Source organism: Strix aluco, chromosome 12 (assembly GCF_031877795.1).
Source record: "Strix aluco isolate bStrAlu1 chromosome 12, bStrAlu1.hap1, whole genome shotgun sequence".
NCBI classification, from domain to species: domain Eukaryota; kingdom Metazoa; phylum Chordata; class Aves; order Strigiformes; family Strigidae; genus Strix; species Strix aluco.
The window spans coordinates 24787119-24808782 of NC_133942.1; the positions used below are offsets into that span (position 1 = coordinate 24787119).

Genomic DNA, 21664 nt, shown 5'->3' on the forward strand with positions numbered 1-21664 from the left:
TGAAATTTGCATGGGCTTTCAATCAGCTACATGCAGTCAAAGAGGTTTATATCCCATTTGATGAAAAGCAACAAATATGTCCTGAAGCTTTTAATGCATTCTTTTGCAAACAATGAGCCTGAGACCACAAGCTGCCAACCCTTCAGGGAGCTTCTCTGTGCTAGTATTGCTTATAGCTTTAAAGTGACTATGGCACCAGGGCTCAGTTCTGCTAGATTCTTAAACCTGGACATTTACAGCTGAATTACCTGCTATTCTGAGGAGCACTCGGGTGACATAATCACAGATTTATATACTTTGTGTGAAACCTCAAAACACTAAGCCAACTAGACTTTGGGAGGAAAATTTTAACTTCAGAAGTGTAAAATGAAGGTATTACAGGGAAAAACACCATCTTATTTCAACAAAATATCATTAACTAGATCTACAGACTTTAGACAAGGATCTATTAGGCTTGGAATAAATACTCTGGGCAGAATTAATCTTTGATAAATTTGCTGGAGTAACATACAGGGTGAATCATATCTACTATCCATATTTTACTTCAGATGAGATTATGACATATTACAAAATCTCGCTACAAGCCAACAAAATGTCTGAATAATTAAAAACCAGTATATACCTGAGATTGTTTGTGATAATGATGGATTTGTATACTATTTTATAAACTATTTAAACCAGAAAGGTCTAAAAAGATTACAACCTCATATGCTCTAGCCTGAATTTTTAAATTTAATAGGTTTTTAAAGTTACAGTAGAAATTTAAAAATAGTAGCACGGTGAAACATTAAGAAATATGCTATTTACAGAGAAATTCTGTACAATGAATCTTGTTGATAAATATTCAAAATTACCCACCTTTTCAAATAGCAAGAACCAGGAGATTCTCAAGATGACTAAATAAGCCGTGTGCAACTGCTAACGTAGAAAGGCAACGTTCCTATTAAGTCTACTTAAAGGGTATTTAAAGCTCAGCCTCTCCAGCTGTATCACCTCAGGTCAGTTATGTACTCATGATTATAGTTTAAAGGCTTTAACTGCCCTCTTTCAGAACACAGGATAAAGAACATAAACTATTAGGCATACTAGACCTTACCTGCCTGTTCCATACAGCAGCAAGTTTTCAATGGTTTCCAAATGTTAAAAGTTTAAACATACTGGGGAGGTGACAACTGATTTTTCTAACTATCAAGTTGACATTCTGACAGATAGCAGTGTCAATGTTAAGTTTATCTCATACACTTAATGAAATTTAAAAATCAAACAAATTGATTAGTGGCCATGCTGGTTCTCCCTTGGATATGTTTTTACTATTCATCTGTTTTAAGACAATAAATTTAAAATCAGTAAGATTAAAAATTGCTGGTTTTTCGCACTCTAAAAAAATTGGGGGAAATTTATGAAAACATGTCTGAGAATTTAGAAAGTGCTGAAGGGTCACATCTACTACTGAGACTCTACTGAAGTCACTGAAATCATGCCATTAGATGCTTGCATTTGATAGTCAAGAGGATCTGTGACAAAATGAAGAAAAAAAAAAAAAAAAAAGAAAAAATGTTGGGTCTCAGCCCAGCAGAGACTTGGGCAGAAGTCCTAATCTTTTTTATTAGAATATTATGGGAACACAGGACTGAAAGGGACCACTTCTGCTGCTGAGTCCTATTCCCAGAAACTGCAGGAGTCACATGTCTAAAGACATCCGAAGATGCCAACAGCATCTCACACATCTCTCCATAAGCCATTTCAGTGCCTTCGCACTGCAGTAAGGATCATCATTTGTCATTTTCACATTTGAATGAAATAGCTTTCTCCTTTGCTGTCATTCTAAGAAAGTTAACCTCAGTAATGGCTCTTTCATTCATCTGCCTTCACTAAAACTGCTCCTTATATTTAGAAGAATTACAGATAACAAACAGAATTTTGTCCCTACACACTGGTTGAAAGCATTAATGTCAGCACAAGCAAGGCAAGTTTCTGAGAGCACACAGTAGACACCGATCGTTTTGAACTTTCTTTTAAAAATATATTTGTTGTTTGCTTACACAGTGTTAATAGCATACTTCATACAAACCTCCCAAAGTAACCTAGTATCAAACTGTCAGAATAATTGTCCTTGATCAACAATTTTTGTCATAAAGACATACATGCCTCTGACACTTCTATGCGATGTAGACGTAAGAATGGGCTGTGATTTTACTCATACCATCCCAGGTAACAGACATACAGCTCCAGTAACTGTAAAAAAAAAGGCTATATACAAATTACAGCAACAAAACTTGCTTGCATTAAAATATTTACAGAAATGCATGAGGAGCCAAGACAGCATACCATTCTGACAGGAAGATACACAATGTCACAGCAAAGCAACTGGACCATTAAATAAATGTTTATGGTGCAATACAAGACTGACAGTATTCACTAATATTCACATAGTTCCAGGTAACTTCTTTCAAATGATCCCATACTGAAAACGTAACTACTGCATCACTCAAAGCACTACAAATTGATTTAAAAGTTACTTTATTTAACAGATTAAAATACTAAACTACCTATGTCTGTGATATTTTGTACAGCTTTTATTTTTATTGAACTTTTGTTTTTCCTTCATATATCTCTGTGGATAACACCATGACTATTTCACTGTACATAGTAAACACAAAGAACACTAAATAGCAAGAACGATTCCTTCTTTATATTTACAAATTGTTCTGTGAAATTAAACAAGCAGTACTAATACTGTGTAATAAAAAGAAATCAAATCAATTGTTGCTCCCTGTAATATTTAAATTAACTAAATTAATTAGAACCCTTTAAATATTTCAAAGCTTTAAGACTCGATTTTACTAACTATGTCTAACAGAGTAGCTAGAAATCTAGCCTTATTTACTGAGGAATTTCTAAGGACGGGTGAAGCTGTTTCTCCAGTTGTTCTGACAGGATTCAGTACTCAATAAAGTTACTGTTTGTTGCATTCTGACTACAGGAAGAAGGCTGAACAAAGCAAAAAGGGGACCACTTCTGCTTCTAAGGATCCTGCAATTGAAATGAAATGAAATAAAGGTGAAATGTAAGGAATTAAGCTTGGTTTATCAGTAAGACCAGACCACAGTAGTTGCATTCTCTCCTACTCAGTGTCTGGTCTGGAAGAAGGAAACCAGCAAAAAAGAAAGGAAGAAAGATGATGTGCACATGTGTGCATACTCAGTGTATATTCTGAAACACTGCACGAGAGATGGAACCAAACCAGGACATGATTCCTGTTTTTTAGAGAAACAAAGCTTGTAACTCAAACCTGGATCATGATGTGAATTTTATATCTGACTTTTCTATTATAATGACTGATATGAAAATCCAAACTTGTCACTGCAGAGAACAGAACTGCAATCTGTCTTCAAGAGCACCTGAGTCCTTGCCCTGGCTGAAGAGCTGCCTGGTGTGCCTGCGCTGCAACGCAAGCATTCAGGGAGGCACGCCAGCATGCCTACAATGTGGGCTCGTAACAGCAACTCTCTTAGATTGATCTCAGCTCCCCAGCTTCAATGTAGCTATTTATATTGATTTTTTTAAACAATTGTGGAAGGATCTTCCTTCCCTCCTACTCAGTCTTCTGGAGGAACTGTTATAAAAGACTTCTTTTATGAAAGGAATAAAGGTATAAGAAGTATAGAAAGGTGAAAGCTACTGTAAACCAGATCCAGTATATCAAGGCAATGAGCAGAATTACCTTGGGAAAAAAATTTCTTGTTACAAGAAGCGAAGGCAAGGAACACTGTAAAATAATAACATTTATCACATGACAGTCTTCCCCTCTCAGTGGTGCTGACAGGGCACCAATGCAAACTTGTCAGATAAATGCTTTTCTTGTCAGGTTTGGGCTAAAAAACTGTATGGTTAGCTTTGTGTCCAGCTGATGATATCAAGTCATCACTGCAGGACTGTAACGAAGGGAGAAGAGTAAGAAAAGAGGGAAGGAAATCACAAGCTGAAATTATTCCTACTTTTTAAGTCTTGACTCAAGAACAAGTTTTTAACAGTTTAACTCACTGCAAGCTGCCATACTACCCATCAGCTGGAGATAGGAACCATGAAAGTCTGACTGTCTTTATATAGTCTCTGAGGAAATACCAATGCATTGGTTTTATTAAACCCTTGTGAGAAAGCCAAGTTTGAAGCTGCTGGGGACTTGTATCATTTCCAAGGCATGTGGAGAGGGGGTGAAAGGAAACGTCACTTGGAAGAGGTATTTGGTATCGAGCATCAGCTGCGGAACATCCTCACGCCTGTTTAGCATAGCCTGAAATTATAACAGAAAGGGTAAGAAAATATTGAGATAAGTATTAAGAATCAAAGCAAAACCAGTACATTGTTTGCTTCCCATTGCAAATCTTGCTTTCCTACGATGTTAAGGAGACTCGTTTTGATCAGTTCCAAATGTCTAGAAGCTGAGCAACTTAGTAATAATACGATGTAAAGGTCAACTATAACTACATAGCATCAAAAACTATGTGTATGAAGTATCCTGTAACTTGAGTATGAGAAATAATAGCTGTAGCTCTTACCTGGACTTTACGAACAAACGATGGAGTCACTCTTTTCTCAAAATCATCTATCGGAGTGTATGAGTTGAGGATTTTAACTATCTGTTCAAATCATAAAAGACTGTTTTAGTACGTCACAAAAAGGGAGAAGACAGAAGGAAGAAAGCATTAATGTGACATCTTTATTGTCATATATGAGAGAATTTTGAGTGGTCACCTAATGAGTTGTTACATATATGACAACTGCTATGACTAATTTCCAGAAGTGTCAGCAGGATCAAGGAGATGTAGAAGAAGCTGAATTGGTTAAGGGAAACAACAAAAAAAGCCTGTGACAAAGTAAAGAAAATACACTGTGGAATAAAAACATGGATAGAACAAAGCAGGCAAGTATTCACTACGGGAGCAGTTAAAATGGGTTAAATTCAGTTTAACAAGTGGTGGTGTGGAATGCTGAGGAATGCTATTTTTATCAAATGAAAGGCCAATAGCTCTTTGCAACAAATTATTTTAGATAGCTAAGATTCTGCAATTGGTGCTGCCAGAAGAAAACAGATGGTTCATTACCTGCACAGTAGAAAGAGATGTGCAATGTTCACATATTTCCTTGGCATCATCATCTGTGATCTTTTTGACCTGAAGGAGCCAGGCTGCTTGAGATAGAGGTTCCAAAGTTTCTTTAGCATTGCTGCTTTGAAGATTCTTGTCCTTAAGCCATTCTTCCAAGTAGCTGATATTACATCTGGGTTAAACCATGAATGGACAACAGAAATGTCAGGTTCCCCCTAACAAGCAAGTTATATTAAAGACTTCTAAAGAAGAAATGCTCCTCTAATGCAGTGTTCAAAATCATACATTTTAAGTTAAAAACGATACCTGTAGATCATAAAAATCAAATAATAGCTTGTTGATCTGTAAATTTATTCACTTGTATATTTCAGTTCTTTTTATCTTTTTATTTCTTAAAGCTTGGATAACAGAAAGCAAGTTATTAGTTTAGCTGTTGTTTACAGAAAATTACTAATATATACTGGCATTACCTATTACACTGTAGCACGATATGTCTTCAAAATATTAATTTACAACTGAGCTTGTACAGGAAATGAGAACAATCTTTGCACATTACAAAGCAGGGCCGGGCTTATAACTGATGACCTAAAGGTTAAAGCAGCTTTCTTCTAGTAATATTCCCAGATGGCTCAAGATTTTACTGATTTTCTTTCACCTTGGTCTGCAGACTGTCTAATGGAGAACAAATGAACTGCATCTTCCCACTCTACACCCTCAAAGGCTCTGTCTCAGTGCCCTTCTCATCAGAGAGAATGAAAAATGCAAGTCAGCTTCTGTCTGTCTGCCAGCCAGGGGACACTGCACCTGTTTACCACAGTAAGAAAGAATTAAAAATACTGTTTGGCACATCATGAGTGAACTAGCATGGAAAGAATCCTAAACATCTCTGACTTTAAACTCCAGACTGTAATCTTCTCTGTCTTTTCCTCCATTAGTGTTTCCATAGAAAAAACAATTTGTAATATGTTATGCTGAGAAAGCTCAGCCCAAAATGCAAAGAACTCCTTTTTCAAAAAGAGTAAAACATAACTGGATACTTCCAGCAGAACAGTTGCAGAATATCCAGTGACTTTAGAGATAAAGTATATTACAGGAAAGTGTTAAAAATTAATTCTCAAGCTTGTTGAAACTTTACTGGCTTTACCTTATCTGCATTCCTTTTCTACAGGAGCACATGTCCTTGCGGAGGAAGAGACTATTGAGGGTGATAGCTCCAATCAGAAAGAAAAGCTGCTTCACTGCCTGCTTTAGAAGCTCAGAGTCCAAGCCATTCTGGCACATAGTACTATAAAAATAGCTGAGCTGTTGCAGGATAGAGGTCATTGTGTAGGTATCAGTGTCGTCTATACTAGAAGAACGTTTACGGAACCCTGTAGGTTTCAAGCCAGAAATTCCTTGAAGACTTTCATATTCCAGCATGCCTGGTACTGAAACACAATAGAAAATAACTGATGAGACCAAAACTCCTAAGGCTACTTGCAGTTACCTTAACTTAATTATTGAACAAAACCTACTTTCAGGATATTTCAAAAGTTAAATGATACAAGAAAAACAAGATACCAACAAAGGCTTCTGGAGCACACAAATTTTAAAAAGCCTTTTTGTTTTTGTAGAATGTTCATCAGTTTCAGAGCATTACCCCACACCAGGAAAAGTCTTTCCAAATCCTGTGGGGATATACCATTCAGGAGAATTTGTATGTGCAGAAACACACATGCAGGTACACATGCATATAAATCAACAGGAGAAGGAAGTCTGTCCCATCCTTTGCCTCCATACTTCACAAGCTACATTTAAGTTTGGTTGGATTGCTACTGTCTTACCAATCATGGGCTGAATGTTGTTCTCCATTACAATAATGAATTGGTGATAGATACGAATAGCCAAATCACTAAGAATCTGTCTGTATTCTGAGAGATCAAAATGCTTCAAACAGTTCTTATTCTGGTGTGGAGTGTTAGACTTCATAAATTCCTACAAGTTGTAAATATAATTATTAGAAATCACATAACATGATTATAAATTGTTACTACAATGTAATGTATGTATTAGAGTAACTCATTCCACCTTTGGCTGAACACAGTCTCAGAATGAGCCAAAGCTAGAGCTAATTTCAATGGATGCTTCCAGTTCTGGGCTTCCTGTACTTAATTTTCCAGTTTATGTTGACATTTACTCTGTTCCTAAAGCCTGCTAAAGCCAAAGGAAAGACATGCATAGATTTCAATGAACTTCAGAGCAATTCCCAGATCACTTAAGGAGAAAGCAAACTCCTCCAAAAAAAAAAAAAAAAAAAAAGCCAGAATGTGGTTGTTTAAACTATGTTGGAAAAAAAATATTAAAACTACATTTTATTGCTGCAAAGGGATCTAATGTTTGGACTTTTCATTAGGAAAGTTCTGACTTCAAAAGTCTACACGGAATCCCAACTTGTGTGAGGTCTTGAATGTTCATTAGAAATACAGATTAAAACTCTAAATTCTGCATTCAGACCTTTCCCTACTGTTGCAACTAAATTATAAAAGACTGTTATTAATTAAGTTTAAATGTTTTCAGTTTTTCACTGCTCTTTAGAGGTGATCGATATGACCACAAGAGGGAGTATTGTTGTTTAGACAGTACACAGTTACTGTGATTCTTAAGGCTTTATGGTACCTCTTTGCTTTAATCTTGAAGACTATAGTCTTAGGTGTCTGTGCAATTTCAGTTCAGTACCTAAGTTTATAAAACCTAGCAAAAAATATAGTAATAGTTTTCATTTTAAAAGAATTAAAATAATTTTGAATCTCAGGATAAAACTTAGCTTAAACAAACAAGTGAAATAAGGAATTTTATTGTTTTGCTCCTTTCCTGAGGTTGTCATCTGTAACCTTATTTTGGTAGCAGTACGTGTTTGAATGGTCACAATTATAAAATCATAAAACAGTTTTTCACATACATATGTAGCTGGATATCTGAAATCCAGCTCACATTAAACTCCTGTGGAAGAGTTCAAATTAAGTAGCACTTTCCATGTCATGTCTTTAATCTACTTTAGCACTTTAATGTTTCCTTGACTTCACTTAATCCATTAGTCCTATGCTGTTTTATTATTTGTGTACAACATGTAACACCATTGCAGAGCAATGTGAATATGTAAATATTTAGAAGGAACAGTGGTGAGCTGGTGAATAATTATCTATCTGACTATTTTTAATTCCAGTTAAAGTCTGTCAAAGGTAAAGTAATGAAATTATTTGATTAAATCAATCCTACCTCTTCCCCGCTATACTGCTTCAAACAGTTAAGAAAATAATATGCATTGGAAAGCCAAAAGGACAACATCTCAAAGTCTTCTGAATGATCCTGAAAATAATAAGTAAAGCAATCTTATATTGGTATTGTCTTACAAAGTTAATTTAATTAACTAAAGACCATTACAGAATTGGTATAATAGAGCCTATTTATAGCAGAAGGAGCAACATGCTAGCTGAACAAATCATGCTGTGTTTTCAGGCTAATACACACATAGCAAAGATCTTTTATCTGATAAACATTGTTTAAGTCTTCTTGTATGACAGACTGGCTAAATAAATTAGCCTGAACCAAACAGTTTTACACATTGCTATGCATAGTGTCGTAGTGTACTGGAGGCCTTCCTGCAAAAAAGTGTGAACAACACCTGTATACACAAATGAAACTGAACTACGTATAAACACAATTCTAACTATGTGTAAGTATGTTTTATTTTTGTTAGCTAAGTAAACACAAGCTTTTCTAATGGATAAACTGTGGTATGAATTTGTTTGTGAACAAACTATAGGCATCCTCTATACAACAAGCTCAACTGCATAAACCATAGTCCATTCCTGCCTGTGCTACAAAGCATGCCTGGTGTTTGATTGCATTACAAAACCATAATAAAGCATTCACATAGCTGAATTTGTTATGTAGATGAGACAACAGGCTAACAACTCTTGTTTATAACTTGATTTTGTAAACTGGCTGGCAACTAATGCTGCAGTACCAAATGACATGTCAAAAAAAAATTACACTAGTAGAACAGCAGTGTAAAAACCTCTTAAAATTCTGATACCTGCCCGCTGCCAGACATACTAACCTTAATTTCTGTCCATCCGAGTTTTATGAGTGCTGAAAGCACAGGTGCACTTCACCTAATTACCTACTCATTGTAAAATGTAAATGATTTTGCCAAGAAGCTCTTCAGATAAAAGCAATTCATGTTAATGCATTCTGTGCATTCTGTATTCAGCACAGTAGAACCTTACCTGGAGGCTTTACAGGGATACTACTACAAACTTCAAAAAGAATGTCACTAATGATTATTACTCTATTATAGGAATACTAGCAAATGAAAGTGTCAGCATTCCTCAGGTACTATGCATGCATCTTGTAAACCATACATTAAAAGTCAAAATGTACAGTACAATACAGCCAAACATAAATCATACCTTAACAACTTGTTTGATACCATCAATGGTGACATTCATGAAAGATTTCAGCATGTCAGCATCATTCAGATAATCTGCATACCGCACACACATGAACAGAATGTGAGCTGGAAGGCCAGGTATCATATTAACTACAACTCCACGTGGCTTTAAATCTGCATAAAGGAAAGTCATCAGGTTTATTATATAAAAATTAACAATTCAACACATCATTCTGAAAAAGACAAGCAGTATGGGGTTCATTTCTTCAGTGACCAGTCACTTGATAATGGATCTACTGATCAATTGCTTGTAACTGGAAACTTCTGTAACAGCATTGTTCATATAAGAGTATTAATTTTATTAATTAAGCTTTCCAGAGAGGTAGAAGAGGATTGTAACAAATTCTAAGGTCCAGCATGGGCTATGACAGACAGGACAACTTTAAAAAGCAATCTGCATTTAACTACCCACTGGAGGCCCCACTAAATCTGGCATTGCTTAATTTTGTTCACAAAAATATAAACATTCACAAGGCTGAAGTAGGTGAGAAGAAAAAGATGATGTTGTTTCCAAGCAGTGTTTAATAATGGTACTAATGTACATGGAAAATCCGTCGAGTTTACTATTAATTGTAAACTAAAGCAAAAAGCTGTTTTGGCAGTAAGATTGATATTGTAAAGTAACTCAGTGGAAGGACAAAATTCCTCTACAAGAGAAACATGAAAGTACAGTTCCTTTCAGTGAAGGGAATGATATGGAAAGGACAGACAGGAGAGTAATCCATCACACATGGACTGACTTACAGACTTAGTAGATGACCAGGAAGAAAAAGTCCCTGATGTGCTCTTGAGATTTACAGCTTTATAAGTGAATAAATAATAAGAAAGATAATAGAGTCAGCATTATGTAGTCAGACAAATGATTTTCACACTTCTGTACTTGAAATGTCTGGCAGTAGAAACAGAGCAGTATAGAGCCTCCAAGTTGTATTGGTGGTAAGAGAGTGGGAAAAAGGAAGCTTTGAACATAAGTGAAATATGGTGCCTTGTAGTTTTTGCTGTAGTGTTCTACGCTCAATAATGTTGACTACTGATAAAATTGAAAGTGTTACTAAAATACCGAGGATCAGATTTTGAATGATCCTTTCTTCATCCTCTTTTTTGTACTCCATCATTCCAATGTACTCTTTGGACAAAGTTGGCACATGAGCTTCAACTGCCAAACACAAAAGCACTGTTACTTACAGGTAAACGGCTAAGCTAATGTTCATGTTAGAACAAACTATTGGAGAAAAGCAGTTTTCTCTGTAATAAACACAGCATGGGCCCTGTTCACAATAATGTTCTTAGGTTATGGTTCCAAGCATTATAAGTTAAGTAACATTTATTTTATTCATGTGAATAGTTTCACTGGATTCAGTGGAATTACTTGGAATTAAGACAAATAAACAGCAACAACACATCTCTACATTAGTCACCTTTGCAATGTTTTTAAGAGTATTTTATAGTGAATAATTACTTGCTATAGAAGAGCTTTGTACAAACTAACTTCACAGCAGGAACCATCTGTCATTTGAAGGCTAATGGGAGGAGTTACTCATCTGATGCAAAACTAACATTCTGTTGGCTCAGAGACAGTTTGTGTGAGGGTATGTATTAACTTTTGTCGACAGAACCTTATTCCTCTGGCTTAATCTTTATTGTATAGTCTAGGTCCCATATGTGCGTATTATTTAGCTGGGGAGAGAAAAAAAAATACAGGAAAGGACTTTTATGTCATTTCAGTTGATGACTCCCCTGGCACTTCTTTCTGAGGTTTTAAATTTCTAACCCTGCCCAAAACCCTACCTTTTTCTTTTTTTAAAAAATATACTTTCCTTCAAACACACACATGTTCAAAGATATTAAAAAAATCACCCATATAAGAGTATCTTACCTTTTTCAATAGTCTTGGTAAGAGTTTTGATCTGATCCTCCAATTTTTTTATTATTCTATCTTTCATGTCTAGTTTTTCTTCAAGATCCTGTAATAATCAAAGTCAGTGAGTTCAGAGCAACCACAGTTAAAAAATATGTTATACTGCTACATGTTATTGCCACAATTAAAGAGCACTATGATGTGCTTTTACTTATATCTGGTGGAAGAAGCATGAAACCTTCCTATCTTTTCTTCTCCCCCAATGAACTGAGAAAACATCCTGTCCATACCATGAAATCATGATTTCTTTCTTTTTATCCTGCATTTCAGGTAGTTTCTTAATGACGATTTCATTTCCTCACCATGTTCTCCACAGTAAGTCGAGTTGTCTCTTGCTTTATCTTGCTTTGTAATTCATCCTGGATTTCATCTTGCATCAAACCATTGCTCAGTCCCTCAGTTTCCCGGGTTGTGACTTTCAGTTTCTCTTTTTCTTTTATGTCTACTTCATTCCGGGCCTCATTAGTTCTAAAAACAGATAGATAAGAAGGTCTGTCTTTTATTCATCTTTCATTAAAGCATATTCGTATCATACCTGTCCATTACTTACTGACTGTACACAAGGCTGTAAGGCAAATCTAACACTGAATGTGATACTTCAAAGAGTTTAAGTGACTTTGTTACTGCAACTTACAGCAACTACATTTCTTACATTTAAAAAAAAAAAAATATTTACCGTCTTTGCGTTCTATCCCCTTCTAGCTCATGATGCAGACGATTAGACATCTCTTTCATTTTTTTCAGTAATAATTAGCAAAGCCCAAAACAAAAGAAAAACAATAAAATCAAATTTGCTTTCTGTTCTGTACCAGTATTCAGTATATGTCTTCTTACACTCATAATTTTGTTTCATCTAACAAAATCAAATTAGATGCCAGATAATATATCAGAGAAATATCTGACTACTCCGCACCACACAGAAGATTATATGAGATGAGGAATTTTGACACTACTAATTTCTTGCAGTTGGCAGTAAAACTACTTGCAAATTTTAAATCTGTTGCCTAGGAAGACACTGCAGTTAGACAGGCTCAGAATCTTCAGCAAAGTATGCCTTCCCAAATTGAGAACTTTCAAACAATCAAATTTAGCAAGAACTTTTCCCTCTGGCTCCCACTATGATTTTTTCAACCAGCTCTGAAGTCCATCTCATAGAGTATACCTTAAGTTCCAAAACATCTTTACTTTTTAGGATTGTTTCCAAATCATAGAACTGAATGACCTCAAAAAGGTAAAAAAGAGAAAAAAGTGCACATACTCGCATGTATTTTATTGCTTAACTACAGAGATATAAACTATACAACATGTTTTTTTTGTTGTGTTTCTTACCTTTCACTAGCAAGAAAGTAAGTAATAAGGCAATGAAGTTATCATGTAATATTGCTTCAGCTTTTAAAAATTCAAATATAGGGAATTCATCTTAAACATCTGAAAGACTAGGGACCATACTGGTACTTTACCTTTCAACTTTACAGCCTGTTCTTGAAGACGGTTTTCAAGATCTAATTTTTGATTTTCAAGTTCAGAAACTTGCTGTTTAAGATCTGGGATAACCTTTCAGAGAAAAAGATTTGTGTATTTCAGCACATTCCTTCTTTTCAAATGTCTGCAATAGTTCCTATGACACTGGAAGACCTTCAACTGCAAATAGTCAAAGATGGGGAAGAGACTGTGGAGCAGTACTGCTACCTGCTTGCCTGACTTAACTCTTCTGGAGGCATCTACTCTGCTGCCACTCCTAAAAACAAACTAGTGAGCTAACAAAATGTTTGGACTGCCCCAGTACTACCATTCTTCTGTTCTAGTTTAAAGGAAATTACACTGTGGCTTTAATATCCCTAGCTCAATCAATACTGGAAAAAAACCTCAATATGTTATAAAATAATTTTTAAAAAATGAATTATAAGTAAATTTTCTTTATATTTTCAATTATAGTAACTTTGTTTTGAAAATATTTCTTTAGTTATTTTTCACTCAGCAGAAAAATAATATGGCTGGGACAGAGTTAATTTTCTTCCTAGTAGCTGGTACAGTGCTGTGTTTTGGATTTAGTATGAGAATAATGTTGATAACACACTGAAGTTTTTGTTGTTGCTAAGCAGTGCTTATCTTAAGTTAAGGATTTTTCAGTTTCCCGTACTCTGCCAGCGAGCAGGTGTACAAGAAGCTGTGAGGGAGCATGGTCAGGACAGCTGACCCGAACTAGCCAAAGGGATATTCCATACCATAGAACATCATGCTCAGTATATAAACGGTATATAAATTCTTATCTCAACCCACAAATTTCACTTTTTCTCCAGTTCTCCTCCCCATCCCACTGAGAGGCCGGGAGGAGTGAGCAAGTGGCTACGTGGTTGGGGGCTGGGGTTAAACCACAACAATGGTATATACTGTCTTCTGGAGTAACAGCACTTCCTTGTGTTAAGATAGGTTTTACACAGTAGTAGTAATTAGACTCTTAAGCCTTGCCTGCAATTAGTTAGCAACCTGATATGCTTAGCTGCCCTCTGGTGGGGAGAGCCTCGGAACTGCACAAATCTCTAATCACCATAAATCCCACTGGCGTTTGGTGTTTTACTATTAATTCATAGAACTTGTCAACCTGAGAGACAGAAATAGCTTTAAAGAGGCTTCTGAGAAAAAGATGATTATTTCTGTTCTATGACTACATGAAAAGAATGAAGTAACTAAACTCCCAACTTGAATGCCTCAGTACAATGAAAACTGAAGTTGGTTGATGTGGGTTGACCCTGTCTGGCCAAGCACCCACAGAAATGCTCACTCCCCTCCTACCCCCACCCCGCACCCCAGCAGAACAGGGAAGAGAATAGGAAGAGCATAAGCGAGAAAACATCTGGGTTAAGATAAAGTCAGGATGAAGCCAAACACCCCCTTTCTTCTTCCTCTACCTCAGTTTTTGTATGTGAGCATGACATTACATGGAAGGGGACATCCTTCTGGTCAGCTCGGGTTGGCTGTCTGGGCTGTGTGCCCTCCCAACTTCTTGCCCACCCCCAGTTTAACTTGATGAGGTGGGCAGAGTAGGAAAAAGAGAAAGCCTTGACTATGCAAGCTCTGTTCAGCCACAGCCAAAACCCTGTTATCAATACTGTTTTACCCACAAATCCAAAATGCAGCACCATACAGACTGCTACAAAGAAAGTTAACTCCATCCCAGACAGACCCAGAACACACTTATAATACTGACCCATAGAAAGTTACAGTATCACAAAACTGCTTTTTAATAAGTCTGAAATACTGAAAGGCCATATTTGTTTGAGCCTTGAGATTTCAAGGATATGACTGCAAGATTTTGAGGGCTTTGTACCACAAACACATTTGGATTGTATTACTAAGTAACAAAAACATACTTTGCTTGGTCTGACACCTTGATCTTACCAGGTTTTCTGAAGTTAGCCTGCTAACTTCAAGTCGAATACCATCATTTATGTCATTTTCCTCTCGAAATAATTTTTGGAGATGATTAATATCTTGGCTAAGATGTTCAACTTTAAAGTTCAAACCTTCAATCTCCTTTTCATATATTTCTTTCTGAGACTGGAAATGACTTTCCAATACTCTGTTAAAAAAAGGAGAAAGAACATGGCAGATGCAGTACGACCTTGATACAATGGGTCAAGTTTAATACAAAGTGAAAACAAAGTACTGTGGTTAACACAGACATTCCATTACATCACCTGTGCATTAAAGGAGTGTAAAGTTATGCATGATATCTCAGAGGAAACACATTTCCCGAACTGACACATACACACTTATCTCACTGACTTAGTAAAAGTCTGTTACACTGATTTTAAGCTGCTCAGCCAGTCATATAATGCAGTGTTTGTTCATTTCTTAAACAGATGTTCAGTATTGTACTGTCAAATTAGTTACTGATCTTTCCGTTTATTTTCTAGATCACAGCTTGGAGTTATGAAAACACTGAAGAACTCAACTAACCTTGTAGCTTTTTTCAAACCCTCGTAAGCAAACCACAGTTCTCCATCCTCATTTAAGTGCTCCAAATCCTCCGTAGAGAGTCTAGAACACAAGGTAGTATGATTAGTGGGCAGGTGAACAAAAGCTTTTTTCTTAAGCTTTTTTAAAGAGGTCTCAGAACAAAATTACCTGCTTCTTACATCTTCAAAATCGTAACTTTCAAGAAGCTGTTTTGTAACTTCTGACATCTTTTCTGGAAAAAACAAAGTTTATTACATGAATAATTTTCTCTGCACATTTCAAATGAAGTTTGATTATAAAAATCAAACCAAACTCTTCCTAGATCGACAAGGTTCTTTCCTAGTACTCAGCAAATATATCTGATTTACTACAAGAATATGATGAGGTACTTGGTTCTACTTCGGGACATGTAAGGTGCACCAGATACGTATACCACCAATATTGTTTTTTTCTAAACAGATCAAACTTTCAATGCAAAGTTACATCTTTCTGTTCTGAATCTGGACAACTGCTAGAGTTGTATAGATGATCTGTCATCTAGTGCTAGGCTACTACATTAAATGCTGCAGATACAGGCTTGCTCTATGACATTGTTAGCATGAACAAAGTGCACAACAGCAGGGCACCTTATTAAGTACCTTTTCCCAAAGACAACTCAACTCAGCAAGTTATTTAAGTGTATTTGACATTTATGGGACCTAAGGTTAAAGACAGGACTAATGAAAGCTAGATAATATATTATTTACATATTCTTGGGTCTCTACAAGCTACTTGTTAAACTGTAAGTGAAGTTTAAATTATTAGTATTGATTTTTAAACACAGAGGAGAAATGTCTGAAATCAAGAGTTTCTTCAAAGGGGTACCCCAGATCTCAGTATTCAATGATCACTTTGTAAAACTCACCTGTTGGGGTTTTTTTTCCCCTTGTGAGTAAAGGTATGAATCAAATGAAATCACTATGGGATGGGAAAAAGAACTGGGGTTTTGTCAAAGCTAACATGGAAGAAATCAATTTAAACTGGCCTCGTTCACACTGTACTTGGTAAGTTTTCTGAATTATCTAGTATGTAGCTTACCCCTCAATTCTCGCTTCTGCGAGTGGGCCTGCTTTTCAACATCCAATTTTTGTGTCTGCAGCAGTTCAATTTCCTTTTGCAACTCGGGTATTTTCTGAATCAGACAAAAATTACAGACTGAGACAAGGAGTGAATGACAAGGGATGAGTATCAGTTAAATCATAAAGATAATTATAATTAAGAACAAGTTCACATGGTAAAAGGCTTAAAATGTGTTGTGTCTAAAGTCTCTGGTTCTCGGACATCAGAGCAGAACGGTAATGTGATATAATGAAGACATATGTGTTTGTGTCATGGAACTGACTTGGAGGAAAAAAACCATGACTTTACACAAAAGTACTTTTTTCAGGTTTAGTTTATAAACTACATTTATAAAAAATCCCCTGAGAAACTAATACTTTCTTGGAAAAAGGAAGAAAAACAAAGATCCACACATTTAAATGTATAAATATTCAGGCATAATTACTCTTCAAAACATGCACTTTTTTCTGTGAGCAGCAACTTACTCATATTGTATACTACATGAAAAAAATGCAACATTGTGGTGTACCAAATACAGCTTATTAACTACAACTTCTTCTAAAAATTCACTGGAGACAAAAAAATTAGTGAAGATAATCTATAAATAAAACACCCACATTCTCTACTTGCTTTATCTAGCAAAGATTCCAAAATGAGATGCGTCATATTTTACCTGGGCTTGTTTTGTAAGTTGTTCTACTTCCATTTTCAAGCCATCCTGAATGACAATTTCTTGCTGAATTTGATGTTGTAGCTGAGTTTTTTCTTCTTTCAGAATCTTAATTTCTCCCTTGAGCAATTCAATCTCCTTTTCATAGTCCTGCTTCTGATTTTGGAAATTTTTCTCAAGTATCCTAAACAAGACAGCAAAAAGGTGGTTTTATTTTTCTACATTTGTAATTGAGAGAGTGGGCTCTGTTTTTATTTGAAGGACATGTTTCATTGAAGAAAACGTAATTGAACCATAATTACCTGAAAATGCTATCCTACATCCTCAGAATCAATCTACAAAATGGATGATAATGGGATGGGAACGTCCCTAGATTTTCCTACATCTAATGCAGATACTGGGACTGAATTCAAGGCAAAACTGAGTTTTTACCACTTAAAGGCTAATTCTCTAACTCTTTGAGAGTTAGCCTAGCTGAGCAGCCTACCACTACATTTACAGCCACAGTCAGCACTGAAGGACACAGCAACAGAAAGCCCTGTGTTCTTCTCAGTAAAACACTGCAAGAAGCTTTCTATTTTCTACTAGTCCCTGCTGGAATGGACTGGCTTCCAACATAATATAGCTAATGGGCAAAGCGGAAAAACTAGCTAAGTAGTACTCTTAGTATAGTCTGATGTTATTTGCAGCTGAAATCAGACTGAGCTCAAACACCACACAGCTTTCAACCTTCAGGAACAGTGACTGACTGCACTCTTAACACTTCAGAGAACAGCATTTATCTGGCACCTAAGGTTCTCTGTCTTATACTGGAAAAGTTACTGGGAAATAACACTTGATCTGAGAAAAACATGTTGCAAAGCAACAACCATCTATTGCTAAATAACAGGATTTTTAATACTGCAAATAAAATACCAAAGGGGAAAAAAAAGTTTCCCCCCTATATTTTTAACCAAATGTCCTTTACAAACACTGCCTTTTCTTCAAGCTGAATCTTCCAATTCTGTCCTTTAACACTCCACAGGAATTCTGACTGGTATGGCCATCTTTTGGTCAGGCTTTTCCAGTCCTGACTGAATTCTGAGGATATCTCCAAAGAAACCACTATGATCAGGGTTGCCTTTCAATTTTCAGAAAGACACATGAAAAGACAGGAAACTGCCAAAGCAAGATCAGTCTCAAGTCTATGGTATAATTTCCTGCATGTGACTGACCCACAAGCAAGCATGTGCTTTTCCTCAACTGTCATGAAGTACTTCAGTACTAGCATTAATGTCCAAGAACACTGACATAAGTGATGTGAGCATAACACATTTACAGTGGGAGAAAGAAAGGCAGGGAAAGAGAAAAAAGGAATGCTGTTTCAAAGGAATAAAATTCAGATTCCATACATTCTCTGATTTTCTTCTTTTTGTACATCATTGAAGAGCTGCTTCGTGAGGTCATCCATTTTCTCTGTCAAAAAACATTTCAATATTTCAAAGACCTTCATGCAATTATGTGCATTTATTAAAACAGTATGACTACAATGAGAAGTTTTGGTTTAATAAGTAATCCTTAACATATTTTAAGGCTGAAATTACTCTCTTAAGTGCCAAAAATTATCACAGTAAATTTTAAAAGTAATACTATAGAATAAAAAGGTTCTGAAACACCAAAGTGTTATTTATCTAAAGTATACTTGATCTCATGTGCTGTCTGTGTCCTTTGAAATTAGACTCTTAAAGCAGTATATTAAAGGAACCAAGGATGAAGCAACACTTTGAAGGAAAGCATGTGCATGAGACAGGAAACATAATAGAAGGAGAGCTTTTGCTACTGAAATAAATTTTAATTATTAAATTAAAAGCATTTGCAATATACAGTCTAAGCAAGAGAAGCTTAGGATCAACTTTTAATTTACTGTAAACTCAGCACTTATGTTGCTTTTATTAGAGCAAAAGTAATTTACCTTGGCTGAAAACCTGACTTTACAACTTTACCCCACTGTAACTCCTTTATAACACCTTTAAAACTCCTTTTAGCTATTGTACCTTTCATTTCCTCAGTTTTTTCTTGGAGCTTTATTTCTAAGGTCTCTTTCTGTTCTTGTAATTCTTTATTCTGATTCTCAAGTTTTAACATTTTCTGTACACACAAAAAGAAAGCATAATATACAAATTACAAAGGAGGAAGAAATATGTCACAGAAGGTCTTACATTTTAACAAGCATGTATGGACTCCCTCCCTTCCCTGCCACGCCCACCCAAGGTGAAGTTACTTAGTAACTCTCAAATCATTCAACTGAAAAAATATTTAAACTAAAATAAAAGCACCAGGATGGCAATTAAAATTTACCTGTTCACTGTCCTCTTTATATTTTTTCCCCTTCTCTTCATATGTTCTCTTCTGAGCGGTTAACTTTTCAAGATCTAATTCGAGTTTCTGAATTGTATCCATGTCATTCATATGAGTTGAAGCCAGACTCGTCAATCGTTCCAGCAAACCATGATTTTCTCTACTCTACAATGAGCAAGAAAGGTTAAAACAGAAAAATGCACACCTGAAACTGTTTAACAGAATTCTGAAGGAAGCACCTGACCTATTTCTGCTCACCAGCCCATATCAGTCATGATTATTTCAACCAAGGATTCTTTCCATCAATTAAATTAAAGCTACCATCTTAAAGATGATTTGGCTGATACGGCTCTCAAAAATAAGCTGTAAAATAAACATAATATGGTTCCCAAAAGTTACTAAAGATGTTGCACCAGAGCAGTATCTTACACATCCTTCATCCTAGTACAAATAACCCCATCCAGAGATTGGATGGATTACTTAAGAAATAGTAAAAAAAAAAAGATTGCAGACTCTTCTCATCGGCACAACTAACCCAAAAATATAAGGAAACCCTACATAATTCTTTCTACACTGGATGTAGGAAGAATACTAGTGGTTTATTATAGAGGACCGTATCTCTTAGATATTCTCCTGTCTTGTCAAGCAAAATATGGATATTTTAATTCACATAAGCCTGTAGTCAACATGAGAGCTCTGAATAAAGCAGATATGACCAAAAAAAAGTTAGTACAAATCATAAATTGTCTGGTGTCCTTCACCTGTTCTTCTATCTTTTTCTGCAGTTGCTGAACTCTGTATGAAAGCTGGATATTCAATACAAACCGCCGAATATTCTGAAATCTGCGCCTGGCAAGCCACGCACGGGCGTATTTCTGAAGGATCACAGCCTTGTGTTCTTCAAGCATCTTTAAAATAAAATATTAACATCTGTCTGTAATTATCTATGGCTCAATCAGCATCAATTGTAACATTCTGTGAATCTACATACACTGGTAATGACAATGATTCTCATGGAAGTATCAAAATACTGAAATATCCACACTGCAGACACATTTGAACCACTGTAGCAACCACGCTAAATAATCTGCATCAAGTATAAACCAGACAGAGTTCTTGGTAGCTCAGAGATTAGATCTAAGCTACTGTTTATCAGCATTTTTATAGTAACAATATAAAGATAGAGTAGAAGATATGAGAACTGGACGTGCAAAAGGTAAAGTATTAGGGATCATTGCCCTTGTCTCCACCTTTCTTACAGAGCAATAGCTGTTTCCAGTTACTAAAATAAAATTTTTGATAGGCTGTACCTGCCGATATTTTTTTCTTGCTAGAAATCCTCTTGTGTAAGCTTGAATTGTTACAGCAGCCACATGGATGAGCTGGCAAAGTCTACGGACCAGGTAACCCCGACAGTATTTCTGAATAATTATAGCTGCCCATGTTTGTTTCAGAGTTCTTGCAGTTATAGCTTGCCTTAATTCAAAAGACAATAAAGTTTACTTAGGTCACATTAGATTTCTCATGCTCATTCCCCTGGTCAGTCAAATCACACACAAAGAAAAGAAGATACTGAAAACAGGCATCCACTATCTAAAATACAGCTGCTTCTTTGATTAAAGTGAGAGAGAGGGTATTATCTACAATCTTTGAAATCCATTTCACAGGCAATTGTTCTGACAGTCTCTTTCTGAAAATTTCGAAGCCTACATGGAGCCATCTTCCTCTCAGTCTGCTCTGTGAATGACTGGTGCAGTTTTTCTACTGCGTAATTCCTCTTAATGATTTGTACACACTAATTTGTAGACCCTTGTAAATTGCTTTTCCTTTCTGCTACCTGACGACTTCTCTGGCTCTAAAGCTAAGCAGTTAAGCCCAAGCCGACAACTGGGTCATGCATCATTAGCTAAGGACTGACCTTAAGCCAGGCCTCTCAGCAATCTGGCAGACAACATTTGAAATCTGCTAGAGTACCTTCTTCATATCAGCTGAATAACTTGAACATTTTCAAGTCCATAATTACAATCAAGAGGAAATGGAAATACAATCTGAATTGCTCCTTCATAAAAATTACACTTCCA

At 35.9% G+C, this 21664-nt stretch overlaps 2 protein-coding genes across 2 annotated transcripts in view; both read right to left on the reverse strand.

The window, feature by feature from the left end:
* Positions 1 to 958, reverse strand: part of GNB5 (G protein subunit beta 5) — a 31046-nt gene extending 30088 nt beyond the window's left edge. The window contains exon 1 of the mRNA XM_074837021.1: positions 859 to 958. The gene's annotated coding sequence lies outside the window, so the exon portion shown is untranslated. The remainder of the gene's footprint in view (positions 1 to 858) is intronic.
* A 1048-nt stretch (positions 959 to 2006) lies between these two features.
* Positions 2007 to 21664, reverse strand: part of MYO5C (myosin VC) — a 36174-nt gene continuing 16516 nt past the window's right edge. The window contains exons 20-41 of the mRNA XM_074836897.1: positions 20894 to 21059; positions 20345 to 20491; positions 19584 to 19748; positions 19280 to 19373; positions 18638 to 18701; positions 17250 to 17430; positions 16556 to 16649; positions 15647 to 15710; positions 15479 to 15559; positions 14918 to 15098; positions 12978 to 13072; positions 12195 to 12257; positions 11821 to 11986; positions 11477 to 11564; positions 10661 to 10756; positions 9560 to 9714; positions 8364 to 8453; positions 6932 to 7082; positions 6253 to 6535; positions 5106 to 5280; positions 4560 to 4640; positions 2007 to 4294 (exon numbers count right to left, since the gene is read on the reverse strand). Coding sequence (XP_074692998.1) covers positions 4142 to 4294; positions 4560 to 4640; positions 5106 to 5280; positions 6253 to 6535; positions 6932 to 7082; positions 8364 to 8453; positions 9560 to 9714; positions 10661 to 10756; positions 11477 to 11564; positions 11821 to 11986; positions 12195 to 12257; positions 12978 to 13072; positions 14918 to 15098; positions 15479 to 15559; positions 15647 to 15710; positions 16556 to 16649; positions 17250 to 17430; positions 18638 to 18701; positions 19280 to 19373; positions 19584 to 19748; positions 20345 to 20491; positions 20894 to 21059 — 2833 coding nt within the window. The 3' untranslated portion in view covers positions 2007 to 4141. The remainder of the gene's footprint in view (positions 4295 to 4559; positions 4641 to 5105; positions 5281 to 6252; positions 6536 to 6931; positions 7083 to 8363; positions 8454 to 9559; positions 9715 to 10660; positions 10757 to 11476; positions 11565 to 11820; positions 11987 to 12194; positions 12258 to 12977; positions 13073 to 14917; positions 15099 to 15478; positions 15560 to 15646; positions 15711 to 16555; positions 16650 to 17249; positions 17431 to 18637; positions 18702 to 19279; positions 19374 to 19583; positions 19749 to 20344; positions 20492 to 20893; positions 21060 to 21664) is intronic.